We start from the raw sequence: 25405 nt of genomic DNA, 5'->3' as shown, positions 1-25405 counted from the left end.
CTTGCTATGCTGTATTAGGAGGAGAACATCACCAGACAGATGTTTAAATTGTTTTATTTAACTACAACAACAACGTTATGTAGTCTGGATTTTTTCTTCAACAGCAAACGTATAATATTTTAACAAAACAAGCATCTGAATTTTTGAATTTAGTTAAACGTTCAAGTTTTCTAAAATCAGGTTTGTTTTTGTTAAATTGTTTTTAACTAAAATAATTAAATGGCATTTAAAAAAAATAAATAAATCGACTATGTCAGCCAGGTCAACATGAGAAACTTAAAATATTGGCTTCTGCAGCTAAGTATTGTCTTCCCCTTCATTTTCCTGTTTGTTCATAATCTGGAAAAGAAAAACGAGCTTTCCTGCTTTTTCAGGTCCCAAACGATTTTTCAATTTGTAATGAATTAGTCCAAAGGAAGAAAATATTTTTTCTACACCAGCAGAAGAAGGTACTGCTGTTAAAAGTGAGATTATCACTTCAGCCGTCTCTGAATCCAAGGTCTTAAGTGACTTCCTCCAGTTCTCTGGTGTGCCTTTCTTTAGAACATCATCAGCAAACATATATTTCTTGAATGGTTCTTATTCCCAAACTGGGTGTCTTTTATGGCCTGCTGCCGTTATAGATTTTCCCTTCTAGTGAGAGAACGGTATGGTAGATCTCAAATCAATGAAGGCTAAAGTCAGAAAGACCTCAAGACTTCTGGAATATGCTGCTCAAACAGTTTCACTTTTGTTTCTACTGCCTGTCCCTCCCTTCTCACATTGATCTCCAAACTTTTCCTTGTCCAGATCTATTCCACCCCCAACAATCTGCTATTCATTGAACTTTTTGAAACTTTGCACTTTTAGAGAGAGATAAGGGATTGACTCTGTGTGCACAAATTTGCAGAGGGACAGTAGGGTTGATGTCTGTTGTTTCTCTCCTCTATATATTTATTTATTTAAAAACATTTTTGCTGTTAACAAGCATGTTATCTCTGGAGAGACAAATCCACAGTTTGAGAACTACAAAACTAAGCATCTTTGATTGTATCTTTTATACTGAGCACTGAGTCCCATTGGGTAGATAGAAAGATTAACTTAAATAATCTAGACAGAAGCCTTTGGAACTCCATAAAATTGGTTCCCTAATCCATGAACTATTGGAATTCATTTACAAAACTTGTCTTAAACATTACCTGAATATATTGTCTCATACTATAGAATTAGAATTTATAATCCTTATTCTATGATGAGATATCTTTGATCTATGATGTATCTTAATTAAAACTATCTTTAGATAGGTTTTTTCCTCAAAAAGCATTTTATCAAAATAATCCTATTTAAAAAAATTTTTTTTAAATCATTGCTCTTTATTCCCCTTCCTGTTGTTATGCTTGGAACTTGTATGATATTCTCAATCAAAGTCTCATTTTCATGTCTTCCAAGAAAAATATATATTTCCCTCTTTGCGCCTTACCAATTTCCTTTGTCTTTTACAAGCTGTTATAGCTAGTAACAGTTCTCTATTATAACAGTTATGCCTTAAATAATAGTGAACAAGAGTGACAAGCGCTAGGTGACTGATGACCAAGGACATCTGTGGCCGCATTCATACTCGCATAACCTTTTTTTGGCTGCCTTTTGGATAGAGAAAATAAATTTGGGGGGGGGGCCCACTTGTACTACTCATATGTTGATGAGCACTTATTCACACAAGGAGTCCCATTGAAATCAGTAGGATGCTATGTGAGCATTTAGTCAGTGTGAGTAAGGGTTGCACAACTGAACCCCCTTAGTGAAGGCTGCCAGCTGAAACCATTATTCAGCATCTGTTAATTAATTCTCTAAGCGTCCATGCTCAATGCAGCATTGTTCCCTTGGGAGTCTATTATTTATTATTATTGTTGATTTATATTGCGGTATCATCGAGGAGCCCCAGTCATAGATCAGGACACTGTTATGCTAGCCACTGTAAAAAGACAGTCCCTGCCCCAAAGAGCTTACAATCTAAGTAGTCTTAGTATCCTGCAAGCCATCTTTCATGTGTTCTGTTCTTTAAAAATACTGTTTTTTACATAGTTCTTTTGCAGTAACTTCACTTCTCCCTACTTATCTGCTAGTGCTTGATGCACCCTGGTAGTTGACTAGGTTTGACTGATTTTACTTTACTGAGAAAGGGACAGCTTTGTCATATCTATCAGCTAGCCTCATATTATGTATCTGTCAATGTGGAGCTTCTGTCCTTTAGTTGTGCATGTGTTTTTTCTCTTGTGGATGATGATCCCTCACACTAATCTTTTGGAGGTGATGGCATCAGTCAGCATCTCTATATATGGCTCCTGGTTGCCACAAAAGATAAATCATTCTATTTCTAAAATACCTGTGTTATCACCATGTTGTTTCCACTAGAGATTTCTTCACCAGATATGAAGTACTAACTGACAAAGTGGGGAAGAGAGAGAACATAAAAAAAAAATCAGCCAAACCGTCATCTTCCTTCTTATATTGAAGAATGACATCTTAAAGCCTATACATTTTTTAAAAAATGACATTCATTGCTCTTAACAGGTGAGCATCTCATAAACACTATGGTATACTTCTGATTATCCAAATAGTATGGATAACATGGATTTTCTTTGGATAATCAGGAGCTCTGATAATCAAGAGGGCAGGAGCCATTCAGCAGCTTGGTGGACTCTTCCCACAGCTGGGGACTTGTCATCATCATCCTCCTGGCAGTCCTCGACGGGGTCTCTGCTCTGCCCCATTTGCTCATTCCCATGACAGTGGGCTGCAGAAGTTTCCTTGCACTTCCATAAGGCAGGTGACACCCTATCCCTGTAGGTGCAAGGGTGTAGTGGGGAGCCTGTGGTCCTGGTGAGACAAGAGCAGAGATCCCTGGCTAGGACTCTGTTCTGCTCTGCTCTGCCACAACCAGAGCCTTCCCTGCAGCTTGTCCTTGCACGGATTGGATGTCACTGACTGCAGAAGTTCAAGGAGCCCTGTCAAGGTTCCTTCCCCACTCTGAACTCTACGGTACAGATGTGGGGACCTGCATGAAAGACCCCCTAAACTTATTCTTACCAGCTTAGGTTAAAACTTCCCCAAGGTACAAACTTTTACCTTTTGTCCCTGGACCTTATGCTGCCACCACCAAGGTGTCTAACAAAAATAACAGGGGAAGTGCCCACTTGGAAACGTCTCCCGCACAATATATCCCCCCAAGCACTACACCCCCTTTCCTTGGGAAGGTTTGATTAAAAATCCTCACCAATTTGCATAGGTGAACACAGACCCATACCCTTGGATCTTAAGAACAATGAAAAAGCAATCATGTTCTTGAAAGAAGAATTTTAATTAAAGAAAAAGTAAAGGAATCACCTCTGTAAAATCAGGATGGTAAATACCTTACAGGATAATCAGATTTTAAACATAGAGAATCCCTCTAGGCAAAACCTTAAGTTAGCAAAAGATACAAAACGGCCTTAAGTTAGCAAAAGATACAAAACGGCTGAGGTTCTTTAATTGTGTTGGCTGCTTTACAGTAAACCAGAGAAAACAAGTCAGGCTTATGCACAAATGGTTACCAAAATTTATTAAGCTAGATTCTAATCATGTGGTTACAAAATTGCTAGTGCCTACTTATTTAAATGTAGAGATGTTACACACACAAACAAGTTACAAAACTGAAGCCACAATCCCAAAGAAAGAAAACAAAGTATAGAGCTCTATTTCAAAATATGTGTACACTAAAGATAGGAGATCAGGTGTGGGTGCTTCTTACCCTCCTTGCATCTCTCGATTCCAGCGGTGCCAAGCCAGGATCGGTCACTCAATTCCGCGGAAAGACGAATAAGGGACAAGGCTTAGAATCATAGAATCATAGAAGGTTAGGGTTGGAAGGGACCTCAGGAGGTCATCTAGTCCAACCCCCTGCTTGAAGCAGGACCAACCCCAATTTTTGCCCCAGATCCCTAAATGGCCCCCTCAAGGATTGAACTCACAACCCTGGGTTTAGCAGGCCAATGCTCAAACTACTGAGCTATCCCTCCCCCCGCGTAGCTTGAGCTTCCTTCCTCACTCCCCTCGACCCCTTAGGGACCCTCTTAGCTGCAGAAGCCTTGGGAGGCTGTCACTTATCTGACCAGCAGATAGATAGTGAAAAGCACTCAAAAATCATGGTGCTGTAGGTCCCCTACTTATACCTCTGTACTCCTTTATTCTCTTTCTCCTTTCTTATGCCAAATTGAGGCTGGTCTGTCTGGGTGATGCCAGCTTTCGCAAGAGTAGTTTACACTTGCAAGGGAGAGAAACAATAAGTTTCGACTACTGGACATTTCTTTTATCAGGGTAAATATTTTCCCACCTAGGATGTTGGTGTGTGTGCATCACGCTATTTAGTAGGGGCTAAGAGCCATGTCTGTCACAGGGCCTCTGCCTGCTGTGAGCTTAATCGTTGTATCTGTTCCCAGAGGCACATTGTAGCAGCACACCTGTGCTTTTCACAGCTTCAAAGGCTGTGCTGGAATATATGTTAAGTGCCCTGTTCCGGCTTCCTCCTGTGTTTCCAGCAATGCTGGTCTGAGGGAGGGGGCGGGGGGGGGGGGGGCTGGCTGTCTGGCTACAGGGAGGATGGGAATAACCTGTAACAGTTCTTCTTCTTCTATATGTTAGTGCAGATCCCATTCTAGGTACAGATGTGCCTCATGCTCGCAAAACTGGAGGTGTTTTAATATCATCCATTAGGGCTGTGCATGTGTCCTCTGCTGCCTCATGCAGCAAGGGCATAAAGGGTGGGGGCAGTCGCTGTACGTGGCAGCAAGATAGAACTTAGCTGATGGCTGACTCACTAGGCTTTAGTTCTGGCTAAATTTCTCTAATGCTTCTTCAAGCACTTTGAAATGCCTCAGAACTATCTTTATTCTGTATTACCTAGACTGTTCTAGCATTTGTCAAACAGAAGTTGCTTGCAGACCCTCCTGTACAACCACTTTCCCATACATAGCTTTTTTTTTTTTTTATGGGCTCTTAGAATGGTTGGCTCGAAACTTGCAGGCTAGTAGTTGGCTAGTTCCACTGAAAGACAGGTACAGCAGGTGCCTATTCTTGGGAGACTCTTGCATTAAAGCAGGTGCTTTGTCTGCCTTTCGTTTTCTGAAAGAACCTGAAAGTTTAGGGACATGCGAGGCTGAAGCTGCATCTTCTGGAGCAGTCTCAGAGTGGGACTGGATCCAGAAGAGCCAAGCTTGAACATCCTTCTGATAGTCAAGCCCACATCTTCTAGCCCTCCATCTGTTAGCCTGCGACTCCAGAGATCTCTGCAGAGAAAGTGGCATCAAAGCCCAAGTTGGATTGACATTGGCATTAGGATTGACCCTGACTTAAAAATTGACACCTCAGATATTGGAGCAAAGTGTTGCAAGTGGGAACTCAAAGCACTTAGACAGGAGCTCTAGAAGGAGTTCTGTGTGCTCTCTTATAAAGAGGAACACTGGAATACATCACGAGACAACCCAACCAAATCATTCACTGAATTGATGACAGGGCAGAAAGTAGCAGACTGTGCTTCAAGAGTTCAGAGCTGTGTAGTGAATGGATAGTGATCTATGTTCACTGAAAAATTTCAGTGTCCCTATCCTCTCTGGGGAGCTACATTCCCCCACCCTGTCAAAAACCCTTCAGTCATCATACCAGCAGACACTGTGTACCCTCCTACCAGAGACAGAGTACCAGGCCAGGGAATGCACAGGTGTAACATGGGGTGTCAGTCTTCCATGACCTTGTCCCTGGACTTCTCCGCAGCAACCCGCCAGCAAATTTGATGGGATGGTTGAGAGTTGCATAGAAATCAGTGCACAGAGCATGACCTTTGGAAGCTGCATCACCCCATTCCCCCAGGTGTGATCTGTTGATAACATCAGACAGGTGCGTATGGGAGATCATAGCCTATGGCTACCCTATACAATCCATTGCTTACTCCCTTCCCCATTCCTCTTTAGGGATCCTTCTCATGAAAGTCTATTACAAACAGGAGTGGCCAGATTGCTTCACCTAGCAGCTATAGGGGAGGTTCCTCAAGAATACAAGGGAGGAGATGTCTGCTCCCACTATAACCTTATACCAAAGGGGGTCTTTGTCCTGTCCTAGACCTGAGGAGACTCAAGATATACACGTCATCTCAGGTTCAGGATTGTAATACTTGCTTCTATCATGTCATCACTCCAAGCCCAAGACTGGTGCATGGTTCTTTACTTGTACATAAAGATGCATACTTCCACATTGCCATCCACTTGGTCCACAGGACGTATCTAAGATTCACAGTGAGGCAAACCGTTGCTAGTACAGAGTTCCACCCTTTGGACTCTCCACGCCATTAAGAGAGTTTGCTCAGTGTTGAGCTGTAGTGGCAGTGCACCTATGGAAACAAGAATGTTTTCCTGTGTCTGGATTGGCTGGTCTGAGACAGGTTCTAAGAGGAGGCTGAAGCAGCCCTGAGTCACATCCTCTTCTTTCTCTCACAGATGGGACTCCTGGTGAACTATGAGAAGCTGTCTCTTAGATGCTAAGATGGTGCAGATGCTAAGAGTTCCAAAGAGTGCGACTTCACGTAAGTGAAAGCCTTCGTTCCAGAGGATGGATCCAGTCCTTGCTGTAGGTAGTGTGCAAGCTACAGACAAGACCAGTTCCCACAGTGCATATGTCCACGTGCACATACATGACCTTGCTTGCCAGATTTTGTTTGCTGCCTCGGCAACACTGCTCCCCATCTGGATGTCTTATGACGAAAGGAGTCTCAGGGACAAGTTGGTGTGCCACATGGACCCCCTGCAAGTGCAAGGGTCCAGGTCTCAGAACAATCTAAAACTACATATGAATGTCTTGAAACTGAGAGTCATCCTACTGGCTTATAAGGTGGTCCTAACAGTCCTTTGAAAGGCGGTGGTGCAGATCATTAGAGACAGCATATCAGCTACACACTGTATAAACAAGCGGAAGTCACTCAATCATTCCCTCTCTGCCTGGAGGTCATTGAGTCTGGAAATGGTGCTATCAGCATGGGGTGACTCTAATAGCTCTCCATCTACCAGAGGTTAGCAATGACCTGGCTGACTTCTAGAGTAAGAATGTGGTGACGAGTCATGAATGGTCAGTGCAGAATCAATCCTGGAATTGTTATTCCACCAGTGGAGAACTTGCACTATAGATCTTTTCACCATGGTGGACAACACCAACCATAAGGAGATGTGAACTCCAGTTCCCTTCTTGTTGCTTTTCTACTTTGATGGTTTCAAGTACAACTGTATGCCTTTCCAGCAATCCCCGGGATCATTATCTAAGATCAGATTGGGCAGAGCTATGGTCATTATCATACCCCCTGCCTGTCTGAGGCAGTTGTGGCTGTCAGATCTCCGGCATCTGACCTCCAGCTTCCCCCTGCCCCAGTGTCTGCCCAGAAACAGTCTGGCAGAAGTAGAGTCAAATATTGTACCTGGACCCATAGCTGGTGCATCTGAGAGCCTGGCTTTTGGGTGGTTGAGAAGGACTGAGAGAGACTGTTCATTGTAAGACAAGGAGATCCTTCTACAGTCAGAAACCCTCCATCAGGAAGACATATTCTTTAAAGTGGAAAGATTTTCCATATGGGCAGTGCCAAATGATGTGAACCAAGTTAAAGTCCTGATAGCCAAGATTCTGGACTACAGTACTGCTCCTGAAGCAAGGAGTAGCAGCCTTTAGCTCCCTTAAAGTCTATCTGGAAGCAATATACAGAGAGCCACACTCCAATACAATCACACTTGGTCTTTCATGCCCTGTGGTGTCTAGATTCCTCAAGAGATTTCTTCATACCTGCCCTCTAGTTTCAGACCCTGCTACCATCTGGGAGCTTAATGTTGTTCTCCTATAACTCATTTGAACCATTGGTGGAATGCTTGTTATATTATCTCCACCATCAGGACTGTCTTCTTCATAGCTACTACATCAGCATGAAGAGCCAGTGAACTGCAAGTTCTCATTCTGCTATTCTTTCACATGGGCCAAGTGGTGATGAGACCATACTCTAAATTAATCCCTAAAATGGTCTCTCAGAATTCCACCTGAACTAGTCCATCACCTTGCCAGTCTTCTTCCCAAAGCTGCACTTGTTGCCAGGAGGAAAGAAGCTTTGTACTCTGGATGTATCTAAGGCCCTGCTTTATTACATCAACAGGACCAAAGATGCCCCCCTCAACTTTCTCCACACCTCTTTGTGTTGACCAAATGTGGTGCGTAAAAAGGTCAAACTGTCTTATCTCAGAATCTCTGTGTGGATTTCAAAATGCATTTTTACCTGCTACAAGTTGTCCGGCAAGCCTCTGCCTCTAAATATCAAGGCACACTCCACCAGGGCACAGGCAGTGTCTCTGGCCTATTTCAGAAATATGCTGATCTTTGAGATCTGTCAGGCAGCCATGTGGAGCAACCCTGGAGACTTTTGGGAAACATTATGCACTTGATGAGGCTACATGACTGCCAGGACAGACGCCAAGTTTGAAAAAGCAGTACTTGAATCTCTCTTTGATACAGCTGAAACCCTGACTCTTGCCATCTGGGGAGGATGCTACTCACCTAGGGTGGAATCCACAGTGACACATACTCAAAGAAAATACAGTGACTTTCCCTTCGGTAGCTATATGGTTCTTTGAGATGATGTATTTAGTGTGGATTCCATGACCCACCCTCCATCCCAGTTTTTCTGAGCCCTCAGCTATACAGGCTTTGAATTGCGAGGGCATTGTGGGAGGGTTGTGACTGTCCCACTCATGAGGCACATTCAAGGCCCTGACAGACATGGCTATTCAAAAAATCCAGACTGGTGTGTGTGTTGCTCATGTACAGCTGGAGTGGGATCTGCACTGACTACATGATCTTGAACCACAGTTATTGTAGGTAAGTAACTGTATTTTACTTTCAAGGTTATATTATTGCATAACCTTCTTTTCCACAGTGCTGCTACTATAGATGTGGGGAGGAACTACATTTATATAACTTAAGCATTGCCTCCCAGGAGGCAATCTGTCTCTTTGCTGTAGAATGATAGGGAGGAAAAAAATATATAGACCACATGCTTATGAATATTGTCTTAGTGATCATGGTAGTAAATGACCCATTAAATAGTAAGCACAGGTGTTTTAAACTACAAATACAACTCGCTATCTCTTCACTTTGTTTCAGCTCTGCTATTGCTGTTACTGGTAAGCATCCTGTCATAGGGCTTGGGGAAGGCCACACACCATCAACAAAATAGTGTAACTGACTCCATATGCCATGGTGTCAAACATGTAAAACAAACCACATGAAAGAGAGTTTTGGTTTTGCTATAGTAACTTGCACTTGTGACAGTAATGGATACAAACTTTTCAGATGGGAATGCAATTTTGTTTCAAGTTGACATTTCCCCATTAAAACAGTGGATTTCTACCACCGTAAGTCAGCTTTTGTCCCAAGTGGATTTCTCCATACAGGGAGATACTACTATGAATTTTTTTTATTTTTAATGGTGTGACCTTTTTCTTGGTGCCCTAACTTAGCTAGGTCTCAGATGTTTGCCCTTAATCTTTGGATTTGGACTCTGGCTATTATTATAAGAAATCATGCCAGAATCTTTCATATGGCTGAATGGGTAGAAGAGTAGAGTTATCCTAGAAAAGCACACAGTAAATCCCTGTAAAGCAAACAGTTCAAAAATAACTCAAAATCCTTTGTGATGGAGAACTCATACATACTAGAAGTAAAGGTGTGTGTAAGCTGTTACAGCTGACAGTGGTTTAACCTAGGTATCGGGGCAGGCATCAGGCCTCGTGGTCAGAGTGGTCCTTAGAAACTAAGGACTAGGGTCAGAGCAAGAATCAGTATTGAGAAGTTGGAGTGAAGGATCAAGCCAGAATCAGTAGTAAAAGTTAAAGCCAAGGGTTAAACCGGAGGCTAGGAACTGGATACCAGAGCTGAGGGGCAAGCTGGAGATAGTAGTCATTAGTCAAAGATCCACGGTCAAGCTGGAGGTCAAAAACTGGAGTGAGCAGGGTAAGAGGCAAGGAAGGGCAGGGACAGGACAGAGGCAGGGGTGGGAGTCAGGCAGGAGTAGCAGGAACAAGGTAACACAGGAGCAGGCATTATGGTGGGTGTTGAGTAGCCAGCCTGCAGCTGCTGCTGACTTAAGAGCCAGCCTGCTGGCCCCTTCAGCCAGTCAGATGGCAAGGACAAATCAGGCAGCCTGCTGCTGCAGGCCAGCTGTACTGTTGGGGCAGTTTGGAGATTAGCTGTGCTACAGGCCTGATTCCTGAGGGAGTCAGGATCAGGTTGTCCTTAACCATGGTGAAAACACTGTTCCATTATGTTCTGTAGATGGGGCTTTAACCTTGTCACTATTAAACTTTGGAATACCAGTGCTATTGGTTTGGCTATATGCTACTGACACACAAAGGGAAAATAATTTATATTATGCAGTGAAAAGATGAATATAGATGACTGACTGTGGAAGCAATAATTAGTTGATTTCACTCGTGGTAACTTGATCTATTCATTTTTAATGTAACTTGTCTTTACAGCATTCTCTCATGGACTTCTCAGATTTCTTTTGCAAATGGGATATTGTTGAACTTCTAACTGCTGTTTTACTGGAGACTCTTGAAGACAGCTTGAATTGACATTCCAGCTTTATGGAACTATTTCCTCTGGGGAATAACTATTCATAGATCAGATGGACAGTTAGATGTATTTATGGGACTGCTCCTGAGGGACATCTAACTTTACTGGACACTTACTGGATAGCTTTTATTTACCATTGTAGGTTCAGCATGCATGACCAGAGCCAGTATAAAACTGTGGATGTCTCTTTTGGTGGGGAAGCGGGGATAAATAAACGTACAGATCCTGCAACATTTTTCCCTCAGCTTGCATTTATCATGTGTAGCTTCCAGTGTACTGTGCTATTTGGTTAAACATGTTCTTCAGCAAATTCTGTCAGCATGGGTATGTACTATTAGAAGGAAACTTTCTCCATTTTCCCAAATAAGTTTGAAGGTAGGAAGAAGGTAAAATTTCAAATGTCAACTTCATAATGACTACCAGATTAAATCCTGATCTGCAGCTGTCCCAGGACTGCTTGTGTCTTAAATAAAAAGAGATTTTCTCCATCAGATTACAGACTCTCTGCTTCCCTACTCATTATAGTTTTCTGTAACTTTTTATTGAATGACATACTCCATTATCTCTGCTTTGATCTAAGCAGGTGTTCTCTGTCCCTGGGGGCAAAAGATCCAAGAACTATGCAAATTGTTTTACAGAAGGTGCTGTTTGACAAGTTATGTAGACTGCCTCTGGAGATTCAGCAAATGCCTCTTCAATGTTAATGCTATTATAAGTCATGAGAGTAACATCCAGTCAGATATCATCTACTGTGCTCCTTTACTGCACTATGTTGTGGGTGAAAGTTAAACTTCCTCAATCTTTACCCTTTTCTTAGGAAAAACATCTCTGCCATTGGTTCTTTTAGACCGGGGTGGGCAAACTTTTTGGCCCGAGGTCAACATCTGGGTATGGAAATTGTATGGCAGGCCACAAATGCTCACAAAATTGGGGGTTGGGGTGCGGTAGGGGGTGAGTGCTCCGGCTGGGGATGTGGGCTCTGGGGTGGGGCCAGAAATGAGGAGATCAGGGTGCGGGAGGGGGCTCAGGTCTGGGGCAGGGGCTTGGTGGGGGGGGGGGAAGACTCTGGCTGGGGGTGCAAGCTCTGGGTTGGGGTTGGGGATGAGGGGTTTGGGGTGAAGGAGGGTGCTCTGGGCTGGGATTGAGTGGTTCAGAGGGCAGGAGGGGTATCAGGGCTGGGGCAGGGGGTTGGGGCACAGGAAAACCTCCTAAGCTTATCTTTACCAGCTTAGGTCAAAACTTCCCCAAGGTACAAAATATTCCACACTTTGTCCTTGGATTGGCCGCTACCACCACCAAACTAATACTGGTTACTGGGGAAGAGCTGTTTGGACATGTCTTTCCCCCCAAAATACTTCCCAAAACCTTGCACCCCACTTCCTGGACAAGGTTTGGTAAAAAGCCTCACCAATTTGCCTAGGTGACTACAGACCCAGACCCTTGGATCTTAAGAACAATGAACAATCCTCCCAACACTTGCACCCCCCCTTTCTTGGGAAATGTTGGATAAAAAGCCTCACCAATTTGCATAGGTGACCACAGACCCAAACCCTTGGATCTGAGAACAATGAAAAAGCATTCAGTTTTCTTACAAGAAGTCTTTTAATAAAAATAGAAGTAAATAGAAATAAAGAAATCCCTCCTGTAAAATCAGGATGGTAGATACCTCACAGGGTAATTAGATTCAAAACATAGAGAACCCCTCTAGGCAAAACCTTAAGTTACAAAAAGATACACAGACAGAAATAGTTATTCTATTCAGCACAGTTCTTTTCTCAGCCATTTAAAGAAATAATAATCTAACACGTACCTAGCTACTTACTAAAAGTTCTAAGACTCCATTCCTGGTCTATCCCCGGCAAAGACAGAATATAGACAGACCCACAGACCCTTTGTTTCTCTCCCTCCTCCCAGCTTTTGAAAGTATCTTGTCTCCTCATTGGTCATTTTGGTCAGGTGCCAGCGAGGTTACCTTTAGCTCTGGGTGCAGGCTCTGGGTGGCGCTTACCTCAAGCAGCTCCCAGAAACAGTGGCATGTCCCTGCTCCGGCTCCTATGCAGAGGTGCAGCCAGGTGGCTCTGCACACTGCCCTATCTGCAAGCACCACCCCTGCAGCTCCCGTTGGCTGCAGTTCCTGGCTAATGGGAGCTGTGGGGGCAGCGCTTGGGGCAGGGGCAGCATGCGGAGTCCCCTGATTGCCCCTACACGTAGGAGCCAGAGTGGGGACATGCCGCTGCTTCTGGGAGCTGCGTGGAGTAGGGCAAGTCCCCACTCTGCTCCCTGGCTGGAGTGCCAGAGTGGGGCAAGCGCCAGACCCTGCTTCCCAGCGGAAACTTGAGGGCCAAATTAAAATGTCTGGAGGGCCTAATGCAGCCCCCGGGCCATAGTTTGCCCACCCCTGTTTCAGTAATCAGTTTTTTTCTCCTGTTCCTTCAATTTAGATGTCAAATTCACATATAAAGAGATTTTTTTTTTTTTAAAGTACCAAATAGTGTTTAGAAGTGGAGGATCAATGTCCGGGTGTGAAGTCTTGCATGCCATGGGAATGAGGCCATTGCCACACACTTGTATCCTCCTGGCTCCTCTCAAGGGTCTTGCCATCCTTTTCTTTTCCCAGGGCAGCAAGAGAAAGGGTTCTTATATAGTATCTGGAGTGAATATTTTGAAGGTATTTCATGGACTCTGCAAACATGGATGGAGGAGGGAAAAATGAAAAATTGTGCCAAATAATATGGACATGATTTTTAAAAATCATAGTTATAAGAAGATAAACCCTCCTCTTTATAAAGAAACAACAGCTTTTATTCATAATGGTAAGATACATGAATGGTACAAAATTAATGTATTTCAGAAATATTGTTTCTATTTAGAAACAGTTCTCTACCCTTTTCATGAAATAGCTAATAATGAATTTTAACTTTGGCTTTTTTAAATTTATTTATTTATGAACCTGTCAATACTTTAAACACAACATTGGCTTGTCTCAAATTGCAGTTCTGAATGCAGTGATGGGGAGTGGTCTGCATGTTTGCCCTCCTATTTTGCTGCTACAGAAAAAGACCAATCCTCCAGTGATGAAAGCTGGGAGACTTTACCAGGCAGGGAGGAACGTGAACCTGAAGTGCAGAGCAACAGCAGTGGCCTAGAAGAGGAAAACACAGACTTCTGTTTCCAAGGCGGGTATGTATTTTTGTATTTCAGAAAGTGATTTCTACTAATAAGTGAGAATTAATAATACGATATGTATTCAAAAGTATATTTAATTATTGCCATTTTTAATAAATCTTAATTTACCATCAATTACTCGGTTGCATCAGAAAGAATGCAGTATTTGCCTACATTTAGAAAAGAAAATAACTCTGATGTTTCATACAGACCCACTGTTGGTAATTCTTGACTTCTGAATGATAGCTGTAGTAATACTGTAATGCTATTGAGAAATACTGATGATTGCACAAGCAACAAAAGAGACTTACTAGACTAAAACAGTCAGAGTGGATTAGTTATTATCTTTGTCCAAATTCGTTGTAATAAACACTCTTCTTCTTCACATATATTTACTTTTTATGTTAACTTTTCAGATACCTCCTCCTACAAATCTACTTCCATGTTTTTCTGTCTGATTCTTCTCTTTACCTGGTTGCTCCTCTTCCTATGGTCATGGAATTTGCCATCATCAGTTCTTTGTCTATTCAGTCATGTGTGTCAATGACCATAGCAACTTTGTTCTTCAAAGCAAACTGTGGAGGCTTCCAGCTGAGAACTAGATAAAACTGTCCTCTGAGCCAGTCCGTATTGTTTCTTAATTGACTAGAGAGTTCTTCCTTGAGCAACAGTAGTCACTCCCAGTTTTTCTGCTCTTCTGAACTCTCAGATCCTGCTTGCCTTGGGAAATCGCTACCACTAGGCTATCTCTGTTCTGGCCTTCATAAATTTCAGGTGTAATGAATTAGCACAGACTTGCAAAAATACTGTTAAAAACTTACCAGTCCAGACACAAGATCTTTCCAGCCTTTGCAACATTGATGGTGGGAGAACCTGACATTTTATTCACCTGTCAAATAAATTACTCGCCCTGGGAGATTACACATTTGAAAGGTTATTCAGTGTATATTTTTGGGTGAAAGTGTGTAGCTTTCCATTACTCTTTTTACCCTGTTAAATAATATTATATGTCAAGAATTGTGAATGAGTGCCTAAATTTGGTTACTTATATCTGTTTGTAGGCATCTAAATCAGAATGGCCTGATTTCACAGACTTCGAGGGTTGCAAGTGTTCAACACCTCAAAAAATAATAATTTAGATGATTTAGATGTCTAAATATGGGTATAGGTGACCAAATATAGGCACTGATGTTTGAAAATGTTGATCTTCATACTTTTTTTAAAATAATTGGTACAGCTTATATAGTGCTGCTATATTAGTGACAATAATAATGTGGTGACTAATTTTCTAAATCACCACTTCTCAAACTGATCTGCAGAGCTGTTTCGGTCACAATGGTTATTGTATTCTAGAAATTTCATTTATCTGGAAAAGTCTTCAGAGTTCACAGGGTCTGTTTTGTTCCTGTGGGAGATTCCTTGTATGGCTCTGTGTCCAGATTGCTGTGCAGGAATTTGCCTATTAATTAGTCTTTGAGTGTTTTTTCTGGTGTAAATTCAACTCTGATCAAATTTATTGACAAAAAGTAAATTGTAAAACTTAAACAGAGTAACACTCCATGAGGCAATTTGGAAAGATTAGACCAGAGTGAGATGTAGGGATATTTGGTACTAATAAATATTGGCTCTAAATCCAGAAAGAGGAAGTAAATAGCAGAGATACTGTATCAGCTTAGGAACATATGTCCACTTTAATTCTACTTAGTTATTTTATTTTCATCCCCTACAGGTGTTATAGGATGTTTTCTATTAATTGGATGTGATATATCTTGACTTTAGCAAAGTGTTTGATACGGTCTACCACAGTATTCTTGCCAGCAAGTTAAAGAAGTATGGATTGGATGAATGGACTATAAAGTGGGTAGAAAGCTGGCTAGATTGTCAGGCTCAACGAGTAGTGGTCAACAGATCGATGTCTAGTTGGCAGCTGGTATCAAGCGGAGTACCCCAGGGTTGGTTCTGGGGCCAGTTTTGTTCAACATCTTTATCACTCATCTGGATGATGGGATTAATTGCATCCTCAGCAAGTTTGCAGATGACACTAAGATGTGGGGAGAGGTAGATATGCTGGAGGGCAGGGATAGGGTCAAGAGTGATCTAGACAAATTGGAGGATTGGGCCAAAAGAAATCTGATGAGGTTCAACAAGGACAAATGCAGAGTTCTGCACTTAGGAAGAAAGAATCCCATGCACCGCTACAGGCTGGGGACAGACTGGCTAAACAGCAGTTCTGCAGAAAAGGACCTAGGGGTTACAGTGGATGAGAAGCTGGATATGAGTCAGCAGTGTGCTCTTGTTACCAAGAAGGCCAATGGCATTTTGGGATGTATAAGTAGGATCATTGCCAGCCGACTGAGGGAAGTGCTTGTTCCCCTCTATTTGGCACGGTGAGGCCACACCTGGAGTATTGCTTCCAGTTTGGTCCCCTGACTACAGAAGGGGTGTGGCCAAATTGGAGAGAGCCCAGGGGAGGGCAACGAAAATGATTGGGGGATGGGGCACATGATTTATGAGGAGAGACTGAGGGGTTATTTAGTCTTCAGAAGAGAAGAGTGAGGGGGGATTTGATAGCAGCCTTCAACTACCTGAAGGAGAGTTCCAAAGAGGATGGAGCTTGGCTGTTCTCAGTGGTGGCAGATGGCAGAAAAAGAAACAATGGTCTCAAGTTGCAGTGGGGGAGGTCTAGGTTGGATATTAGTAAACACTATTTCACTAGGAGGGTGGTGAAGCACTGGAATGGGTTACCTAGGCTTGACAAAGTCTTGGCTGTGATGATTTAGTTGGTATTGGTCCTGCTTTGAGCAGGGGATTAGACTAGATGACCTCCCGAGGTCTCTTCCAACCCGAATATTCTGTTATTCTATGAATCAAGAACTAAGGGTATTGAAAGTATGTGAGATTTGAAAGTTGCAAGGGAAGTGTACCCTAGGGTGGATATTTAGCTTAAGGAGGAGTCTATAATATACAATCTCTTAAATATAGCTGTGATTTTTCTCTTTGGGGTTATTGGTGGCCTGGGCAGGAGGAGAAAAGGTTTTTTTTTTATAAAAACACAAATATCTCATGAATGACAACGAAACTATCTTTTATGTTCTATGCAGGGCAGGGCATTTCTTGTGTATTTGTCTAAAATATGTTAAATCTGGATCGAAAACCAAAACAAAATTTGAGCATTTACTGTTCTTTTTCTTTTCTTTTAACTTACAAAGTCTGGCCAAAAATATAGAATGTTGTCTTCCCAATGTGCCATAGGCTTTCTTTGGGTTGTCATAATTGGAAGATCAGTAAGCATTCAAGACAGTGCTAGAAAGGTCATTCACTATGAAATGCAGAAGGAAATGGATTAAAGAAAAACTAGGTAATTTTACCTAGGACTGTTCATTGTAGTGTGCATTCAATTACCTTGTTGACCAAAAAGCTGCACAAGACTTTCTCTGGGTTTTTTTTTCTGTCATTCAAGCCATTCAAATTGCAATCTTGAGGTCAGTGGCATCAACAGACTGATTGAATTATGATCGTGTATTCCCTTGGGTGGTACATTTTTTCTGTATTTGCTATATGAAATAGAAGAATCATCTGAATATACCCAATCTTTTAAAAATAGCTTTCCTTTCTGACAAGCACTAGAGTTCCATTGCTGTGTTGCAAAAGATGGCTTGTGGCCAGCACAGTGCAAGCACTCTGGCATGGCAAATTTACCACCTGAATTTTGCTTTTCATCAAAGCAGTGTCTGTGGCTTGTCATGTTGGTCAACAGTGTTGTGTACAACACCCACACAATACCCATAGTCCTATTATTAGAGGTGGTCTCTTCAAGGCCTTTGCCTTCACACTTGGTGAATGAATAAAAGTGTTGCTTAACTAGTATCGGAGCAGTGGTAGTAACCTGTTGCAAACAACTGCTGAGATTTAGTGTGATTCATCCTCTTCATATGTTGGATTTTTTTCTAAATTGGAATAAAAATATAGACATAAGGGCTTTTATCCTTTCTGTCTGAACCATAAAACAATTGAAAAGATATTTTTGCATTCTCTTCAGAAATCACGCAATTCTGCATTACATAGCCAAGAAGCTGAGACTCTTGCAGTGTGTCAGAAGTGAAAATCGTATTTTCTAAGGACAGTATACAGTACAGTCTTTACAGGGCAGTCACCCTCAATAATTCCCTGATCTGCAGCATACACAAAAAAGTGGGTCAGGGCCAGTGTGGCTGCCACTTTATTTAAAAAAAGGGGGGGGGCAAACCATGGGATTGAAGGGCCCCTAAAATCACCTAATTGCAGCGGGAGAAAGCACATCTGCTGCCCCTGTAGGGGAAGTCCATATAGGTCTGTGAGCAGCAATTGAAGAACAGCAGAGAGCAGGTTTATGCTCCCAAATATTTGAAACCCTGTATTGCTGGGAGACAGCGTACGCAAAATATACTGAGTAATGAGGGGAAAAGGGAGGGGCATCTGCAGCAGTATTTCTCGTCTGCCCTCTTCCCTCTTGCCCAGTGGTTCTCAAACTTTTATATTGGTGATCCCTTTCACACAGCAAGCCTGTGAGTGCGACTCCCCCTAATAAATTAAAAACACTTTTTAATATATTTAACACCATTATAAATGCTGGAGGCAAAGCGGGGTTTGGGGGTGGAGGCTGGCAGCTCACGACCCCATGAGGGTCCCTACCCCCAGTTTGAGAACCCCTGCTCTTGCCAGACATCTCACTGGGAACTAACCACTCGGTCAGAATGTTATAGCCTCTGCAAGATTATGGAGAGCTGCAGCCTACCAGATACATGAATTTGAACATGAACTGCTCTCTCTCTCTTCTGCTACAAACACGGTTACCCCAGTTTTTCACTGCAGTGGGGCAGCCTGTTTGAAGTGTAGTGTGTGGTGAGCAAAGCTATAGGCTGTATTTACCCAGCATTCCTTGCCTATCCCTGCTTCTGTCAGACATGGATTTAGCATCACCACCTTTTTGAGAGGGAGTATAACTGAGGTTGGAGAAGCTGTTTTATCTCACTCTGCCTTCTACAGTTGAAAGGGACCACTAGATTGCAGTGAGAAGTCAGGATAACCCTGAGTGCAATAGGAGGGAGGGAATGGAGAAAATCAGATCACGGATGATTATCCTGGGCAGAGCTAGCCCTTTCCACATGATGTAACTTGTTCATTTCTTTATAAGTTCTTATACTGCCGTCATCTCTGTAGTATATGAGAGGAGTTAGTGCCCAGTGTGGGGAAGAGGACTATAGGCAGGTGACATCTCAGGGGTTTTGTTGGTGCCTGTTCTCTCCTATTCAGGTACTTGTATTGAGCCCATCATAGCAATATTGGAGTATCTTCCTGCCCCTACCCCAGTAATGTAGCATACTGAGTCCTATTCAACCTCTGATAGTTGCCGAGATTGCAGGAGAGGCATAACAATTGCAGCAGTTGAGTTGTCTCCTGCTGTCTGTCCTCTGCTGCAGATAGACAGGCTCCTTCTATGTTCTTGCAAGGAATCAGGGTTATTTCTGATTTCTGGGGATGGGGACTCCGTGAGGCCCATAACCTCAATTTTCCATTACAGCAGCACCTTAGTGCCCGTTAATGGCAATTACAGACCTTGACCCTCACTGACTGGCAAAGTGAGCAGTCTAGAGCCAAACACTAACTTTTTAATTAAATTTCTTTAAATGCTATTAAAGACTATCTTACCTGAAAAAACAGTAACATGGGTGATGTCAATATATTAGTTCAACTTTATTCTCAGTTAGGGACCCAGTAATTTATCAAATTTAATCCTGGTGTCCCTTTCAGTGAAAAATTAATTGAAAACTTACAATTCTTTTAAAAAAGTGAGCAAGAGTTTAGGTGTTCTCTGAACTAAGCAAAAGCTTAAACTAAACGAACCATCTTTCAATTGAGTTAGTTCAAATTTATTGAAAAACTCATTTAACACCAGTGTAGACACAGTTTTACACCTTTTAACTCAACTTCACCTATCATTCAACCTGCTAAAATCAAGCTGAAGGAGTGTGTATATTCATGTTACATGGAGTTTTCAGTTGAACTAACTTGGTTTAAGAAGGCACCTATTTCTCTTCTCTAAGCAAGGCCTTAAAGGCCATTAGGGATAGCTCTGTGGTAACAATTGGCAAATGTTAACTCTTATTAGCGTCTTCTGTAACTCCACCTGTTGTGCATCTCCTGCTCTCCCTCTCAACGCCACATCGTATCCAATATTATGTGTACTAGTTATGTATTGTTCAGCCTAGTACCTGTTGTCCTAAGTTGCAGGGTTTCCACCACTTATCTTGTGAGATAATTGCACAGTTTAAATTTTAATGTAAAAAAGCTTTTCCTGAGATTCAGCCTAAAATTTGCTTTGTTGATTTCACCTCTTTAGTCTTGGCTATATACCTGTGTACTATCCTAATTAAATAATTCCTGATCATTCATGTTGATTTTTCTCTGAACTTCCTCCAAATTGTCACTATCTTTCAAATAAAAAAATCAGGAATCAGTATGATGTTCAAGGTGCAGTCACTCCAGAACTTAAAATGCAATGTTTAGCCATCTTGTAGCAGATAAAACAATATCAGGAGACCTGTAATTGACACCTGTTAGCTCACGTAGCTATATGCTTGTGGCAAAAAATGAGGGTGAGCAGATGCTAAATCCAATGCTTTTCCTTTTACTTTGTGCCAAACTATGATGAGATGTGTGCCAGCTGTTAATTGGGCTTGCTTCTAGCAGTTGGAGCTGCTACTTTTCCTCTAGTGGCCCCATCTTGATTTCCAGAATCTAAGCTTTCATTTAACAAAAGTTTAGCTTCTCCACTCTAAAGGCTAGAGACTTAATCTTGAAAATGAGTGTAACCCATGCAGTTTTGCCTCCCTAGGTCTCTAGGCAGCCTGAAACAATAGCACTGAGAATTCTGAAAAAAGAAAAGGAGTACTTTATGGCACCTTAGAGACGAACAAATTTATTTGAGCATAAGCTATCATGAGCTACAAGCTGTAGCTCACGAAAGCTTATGCTCAAATAAATTTGTCCGTCTCTAAGGTGCCACAAGTCCTCCTTTTCTTTTTGCGGATACAGACTAACACGGCTGCTACTCTGAAACCTGAGAATTCTGAGTATCCTTTCTTCATCTGGTGTGCTAACTCTGGGGCTGCTTGATTTAAATGTTAGTTTAAGTATTTCATTAGTGATGAAAACATGCCAGAAAGAAGGATGGTCCTCTTATGGTCATCTTCTCAATTTACTATGTGAAGCATCTAATTTTGGCAACAAGAGTGTGTAGTTCTTGGGTTGATGGTGGATGGAGCTTGGGAGAGTACCATCTCCTTCTGCTCTCCATCTGACTTCTACTTAATATTTGGATTCCAGAATCATTTAAATGTATTGTCTGTTTTCGCAAGTGACTTGCCAATGGAACAGCTATAGTATACTGATATTCTAGTATATTAATATCTATAGCTAGTAGGTTTTGCATGTCCACCAAAGTAGATTTCAGTTCTACAAGGATAAGCACCTTATTCAATCAGGTTATGGATTGAAATATAGGAAGAGAAACACCATCAACAATTGTAAAAATAGGAATGAAAATGTATTTAAAAGATAAACCAAAAGTGAGCATGACACACAGACTGTATTAGATGCTGAAAAAACTAAAATGTATTTGTATCTTAAATGACTCAGTATCCAACTCTGTGTGAAATAAAACTTCACTCTCCTATACCAATTTTGATCTGAAAGCACTTTAAAAATATCCCAAATTAATTTCATAATATCCCTGCTAAGGGTAGGCAGGTTTTAATCCCAGGTGAAGGATGTCTGAGGCATAGAGACAAAAAAAAAAAGTTTGCTCATGGTCATGCAGTAAGTCCAGTTGCAAAGCCAGGTAGACTCCTAACTCCAGTCCAGTATACCAATGACTGGATATATGTACTTTGTTGGGCAGTGCAATTTTAATTTTTTTGTTTAAAACATATATTATGCTGACTAGACTTCACACAATCAGTCCAAAAGGGTTATGATCAGAGTACCCCTTTTTTCCCCCATTGTTGATCCAGTACAAAAGTACAAATCTTGGGGCAACAATCAAAGTGTAAATTTAAAATATTAATTTCAGATTTTCCCTGAAAGCATAAGAATTTTCCTATGATTTTTCCCCAGATTCCTATTATATACAACAACATATACAAATCTGCCAGTGAGAAAATGGAGTGCCTCTCTCTGCCTGCCTTATATTAACAGTAGCAAAGGAAATGGAACTGTTTAGTGCTTTTCTCCAGACAGGCCAGTTGGCCAGTCTACAATTTTGGCTTTCCGGCTCCACTGTTGCAAGCTGGACTCCTGTTCTTGGTCACCAATCCCTTGCTTGCTGGTTCCATGGAACATTTCAAAGAGATTGCACTGTAATCCAGTTAACTGCCCTCTTGTAGGGAAAAATGGATAGCAAAATTCAGCAGGAAACTGGGCCCTGGCTGGACAGTGAGACAAATGCCTGATTCTGGCTGCAACAAAATAGCAAGTTCTGCAGTAAAAATGCTGATTTCTGTGGCATCTTGGGGAAAAGCCAAATTCCATGACCACAGAATTATGGCTGTCACGGAGCTCTGATTTTTGGTGAATGGGTCAGGTGATACCTCTCGGAGCTATTGTCTTAGGATCTTGGCAGATGACATTGGATTCAGAGTCTAGTTCTTCTGAGCCTTGGTCTACACCGAGGGGGGGTCCAATCTAAGTTACGCAACTTTGGCTACATGAATAATATAGCTGAATTTGACGTACTTAGATCGACTTACTGTGGTGTCTCCACCACAGTGAGTCAACCGCTGCCACTCCCCCATCGACTCTGCTTGCGCCTCTCGCGGTGCTGGAGTACAGGAGTCGACGGGAGAGCGCTTAGGGGTCGATTTATTGCGTCTGGACCAGACATGATAAATCGATCCCTGCTGGATCGATTGCTACCCACCGATCTGGCGGGTAGTGAAGATATACCCTCAGTCTGAGAAAGCTGCATTTACAGCCCTTAAGAGTAAAAGAAGTATCCTCCATTATTTACATTTACTTTAGAACTTATTTTGTTTAAGTTACAGCTTTTCTAATATTTGTTTGTAGGGAACAGACCTCTTTGGAGGAGGGAGAGATTCCTTGGCTGCAGTACCATGAAGAAATTGAAAGTAGCAGTGATGAGGAAAATGATCCAGTTAGCCATTTTGTGCATCCAGGATTTTTCATGTTGGATGGGAACAACAACCTTGAGGATGACTCCAGTATGAGTGAAGACCTAGACATGGAGTGGAGGTATGCACCTGTGCATAAAAGTGATGGGTTCTCTGTGTGAGATGATATTAATAGTTAGTTTTTCTGTCATCTTGCACTTTGTGCTATATTTAGGAGGCCACAAATTGAGCATTGTTCTACTGCTTAAACAAGCCGATGATACTGGATTTTCAGGGTTAACTTGCAATAAGTGCTGTTTCTTCCAACAGGAAGATTAAGACGTGTCATATTGCTCAGGTTCAAATTTTAAGATAGTTCTGATGTACCACGTAGTTATTTCAAATTGGAGATCCTGTGGATGTAATTTTGGATTCATTTCCAGGTTGATAAGTGCCCCATATAAATGTTGTTATACACATTTTTGATTACATAAGAATATTCATCTAATTGAATGTTGACGTATATATGATCTTGGTAAAGGTTTTTATTTTGTAGTTACTCCTCTGCAATTATAGGGATTTAGATCTGCATTATAAACCTTGTCTTATTTCTCTTTTCAGTGCTATGCACATAGAAATCATTTTTACATGTTTCTTTCCATTTCAGTGTTAAGATTACTTAGAAATATTGCAAAATATCAAGATAATTACAATAGGAGTAGGGAGATGACTTTGCTTCCATATGCCATTCATAAGACCATTACTAGAATATTGCATACAGTCTGGTATCCACATTTTAAAAAGAAAGTTGAAAAATTAGAGAGTGCAGAAAAGAGCCTCAAAAATAATTTGAGGGTTGGAGAAAATGCCTTAGAATGAGAGACTTAAGGAGTTCAATCTGTTTAGTTTATCCAAAAGGAGAGTAACAGGTGACTTGATGACTGTGTATTAGTAGCTTTATGGGGATAAAACAGAGAGTGCCAAAGAGCTGTTTAATCTAGCAGAGAAAGGCTTTATAAGAACCAATGGTTTTCATTTCATTTTTTTTTTAACCTTAGGAATATCAAGGCTGGTTTTCCAAGTACAGTGTTAACTTTCAGCCCTTAATTGAAAAGGTGGGATGTTGAATTTTTAAAATAGTCTACATTCAAAATTTTTAGGTGTTTAAGTTCAAAAGTGTGACCAAAAACAGTTTTAAGCAGCCTAATTACAAATCCTACCTTTACAATAGTTCACCTTTCACTTTTATTGTTGTGGTGACATCACAGTCTCTTCCAGGCTAGACAGGACCTGAGTTCCTCATGTAGAAAAATAAGCAGGAAATAAACTTTTTTGTTGGGAGAGGAGCAAGAGCTTTCAGAGTGTGGCTTAGCATCATGAAGACCTAAAAGGCACAACCCGAAGTCTTGTTTCAATTTTTTGGAAAACAAAAATTGGTAATATCTTTTAGGGTTGATAAGAAAACAGAAAGCATATCCCTTATACCTAGCAAATGCTGATACCTGCATCTTGCAATATCTGCTCATATCAAAGCCTTGTCACTAAATTATACTGATGAATTTATAAAAAGTAGCTCTAAAATAAATTGCTTTTATTTTTCATGCGCATAATATAGAAAAGCATCAGATACAAGGTCAGAAATTGTGTCAGAAGCCTTGTATGGGTTTGTTCCATTTCAGAGTGTACAACTTTACTTAAAATAGATGTAAATGTTTTTGAAAAAGTATAGACACACAGTGTTTAGTCTATCTGAACATCTGTGTGCAGAGACATGAAGCACAAAATTTTCAAATGGGCATACTCCTGACTGATTCACAAACATCCTCTAATTGACATATACAAACCCAGCTTTTATGCGCTCCTTAGGATTTGTATGCAGTATAGTTGTAGCTGTGTCAGTCCCAGATATTAGAGACAAAGAAAGTTAGGCAATATTTTTTTATTGAACCAATATCTTTGGTTTAGTAAAAAGATATTACCTCACACACCTTGTCTCTCTCATTAGGATTTGCCTGGTTTTTGTCTGACAGATCAAGTAATTTTTCAATTGAATATTGTTAAAGCTGCACTTAAAATGGAGGCTCTGTTTCCTAATATTGCATTTTTGGTGTTTTCAGACTACTTGATGAATTTGGTGATGGCCTAGGAGTTGCTCAAGCCATTTCTTATGTGGATCCTCAGTTTCTCACATATATGGCACTGGAGGAGCGTTTGGCACAGGCCATGGAGGTATTGAAATACGATTTCTGACTTCTGTGTAAAAATAAAAACGGAACACATTAAAATGACTTAAAACCATGTCACCAGACTAGCTTAAAGGAGCCTAAAGATGATAGTTTTTGTTTTGTTTTGAGTAGTAATGCACCAGTGTGTTCCGCATATATGATCCCTGTGTGTATTAATTCATATCCGCTCACTTTTTAATG

General features: G+C 41.4%; 1 protein-coding gene across 8 annotated transcripts in view; it reads left to right on the top strand.

Annotated features, from left to right (window-relative positions):
* PJA2 (praja ring finger ubiquitin ligase 2) overlaps nucleotides 1–25405 on the top strand; it is a 105443-nt gene that overhangs the window by 55532 nt on the left and 24506 nt on the right. For all 8 annotated transcript variants that reach the window (XR_013346172.1, XM_077817298.1, XM_077817300.1 and 5 more), the window contains exons 4-6: nucleotides 13663–13848; nucleotides 22936–23121; nucleotides 25097–25208. Coding sequence is in view for 7 of the 8 variants with exons in the window: in XM_077817298.1 (XP_077673424.1) it covers nucleotides 13663–13848; nucleotides 22936–23121; nucleotides 25097–25208 (484 nt within the window). In the remaining variant the exon portion in view is untranslated. The remainder of the gene's footprint in view (nucleotides 1–13662; nucleotides 13849–22935; nucleotides 23122–25096; nucleotides 25209–25405) is intronic.

Source organism: Eretmochelys imbricata, chromosome 5 (genome assembly GCF_965152235.1).
Source record: "Eretmochelys imbricata isolate rEreImb1 chromosome 5, rEreImb1.hap1, whole genome shotgun sequence".
NCBI classification, from domain to species: domain Eukaryota; kingdom Metazoa; phylum Chordata; order Testudines; family Cheloniidae; genus Eretmochelys; species Eretmochelys imbricata.
Note: the sequence above shows the minus strand (reverse complement) of the source record. Positions and strands in the feature narration are given on the sequence as shown.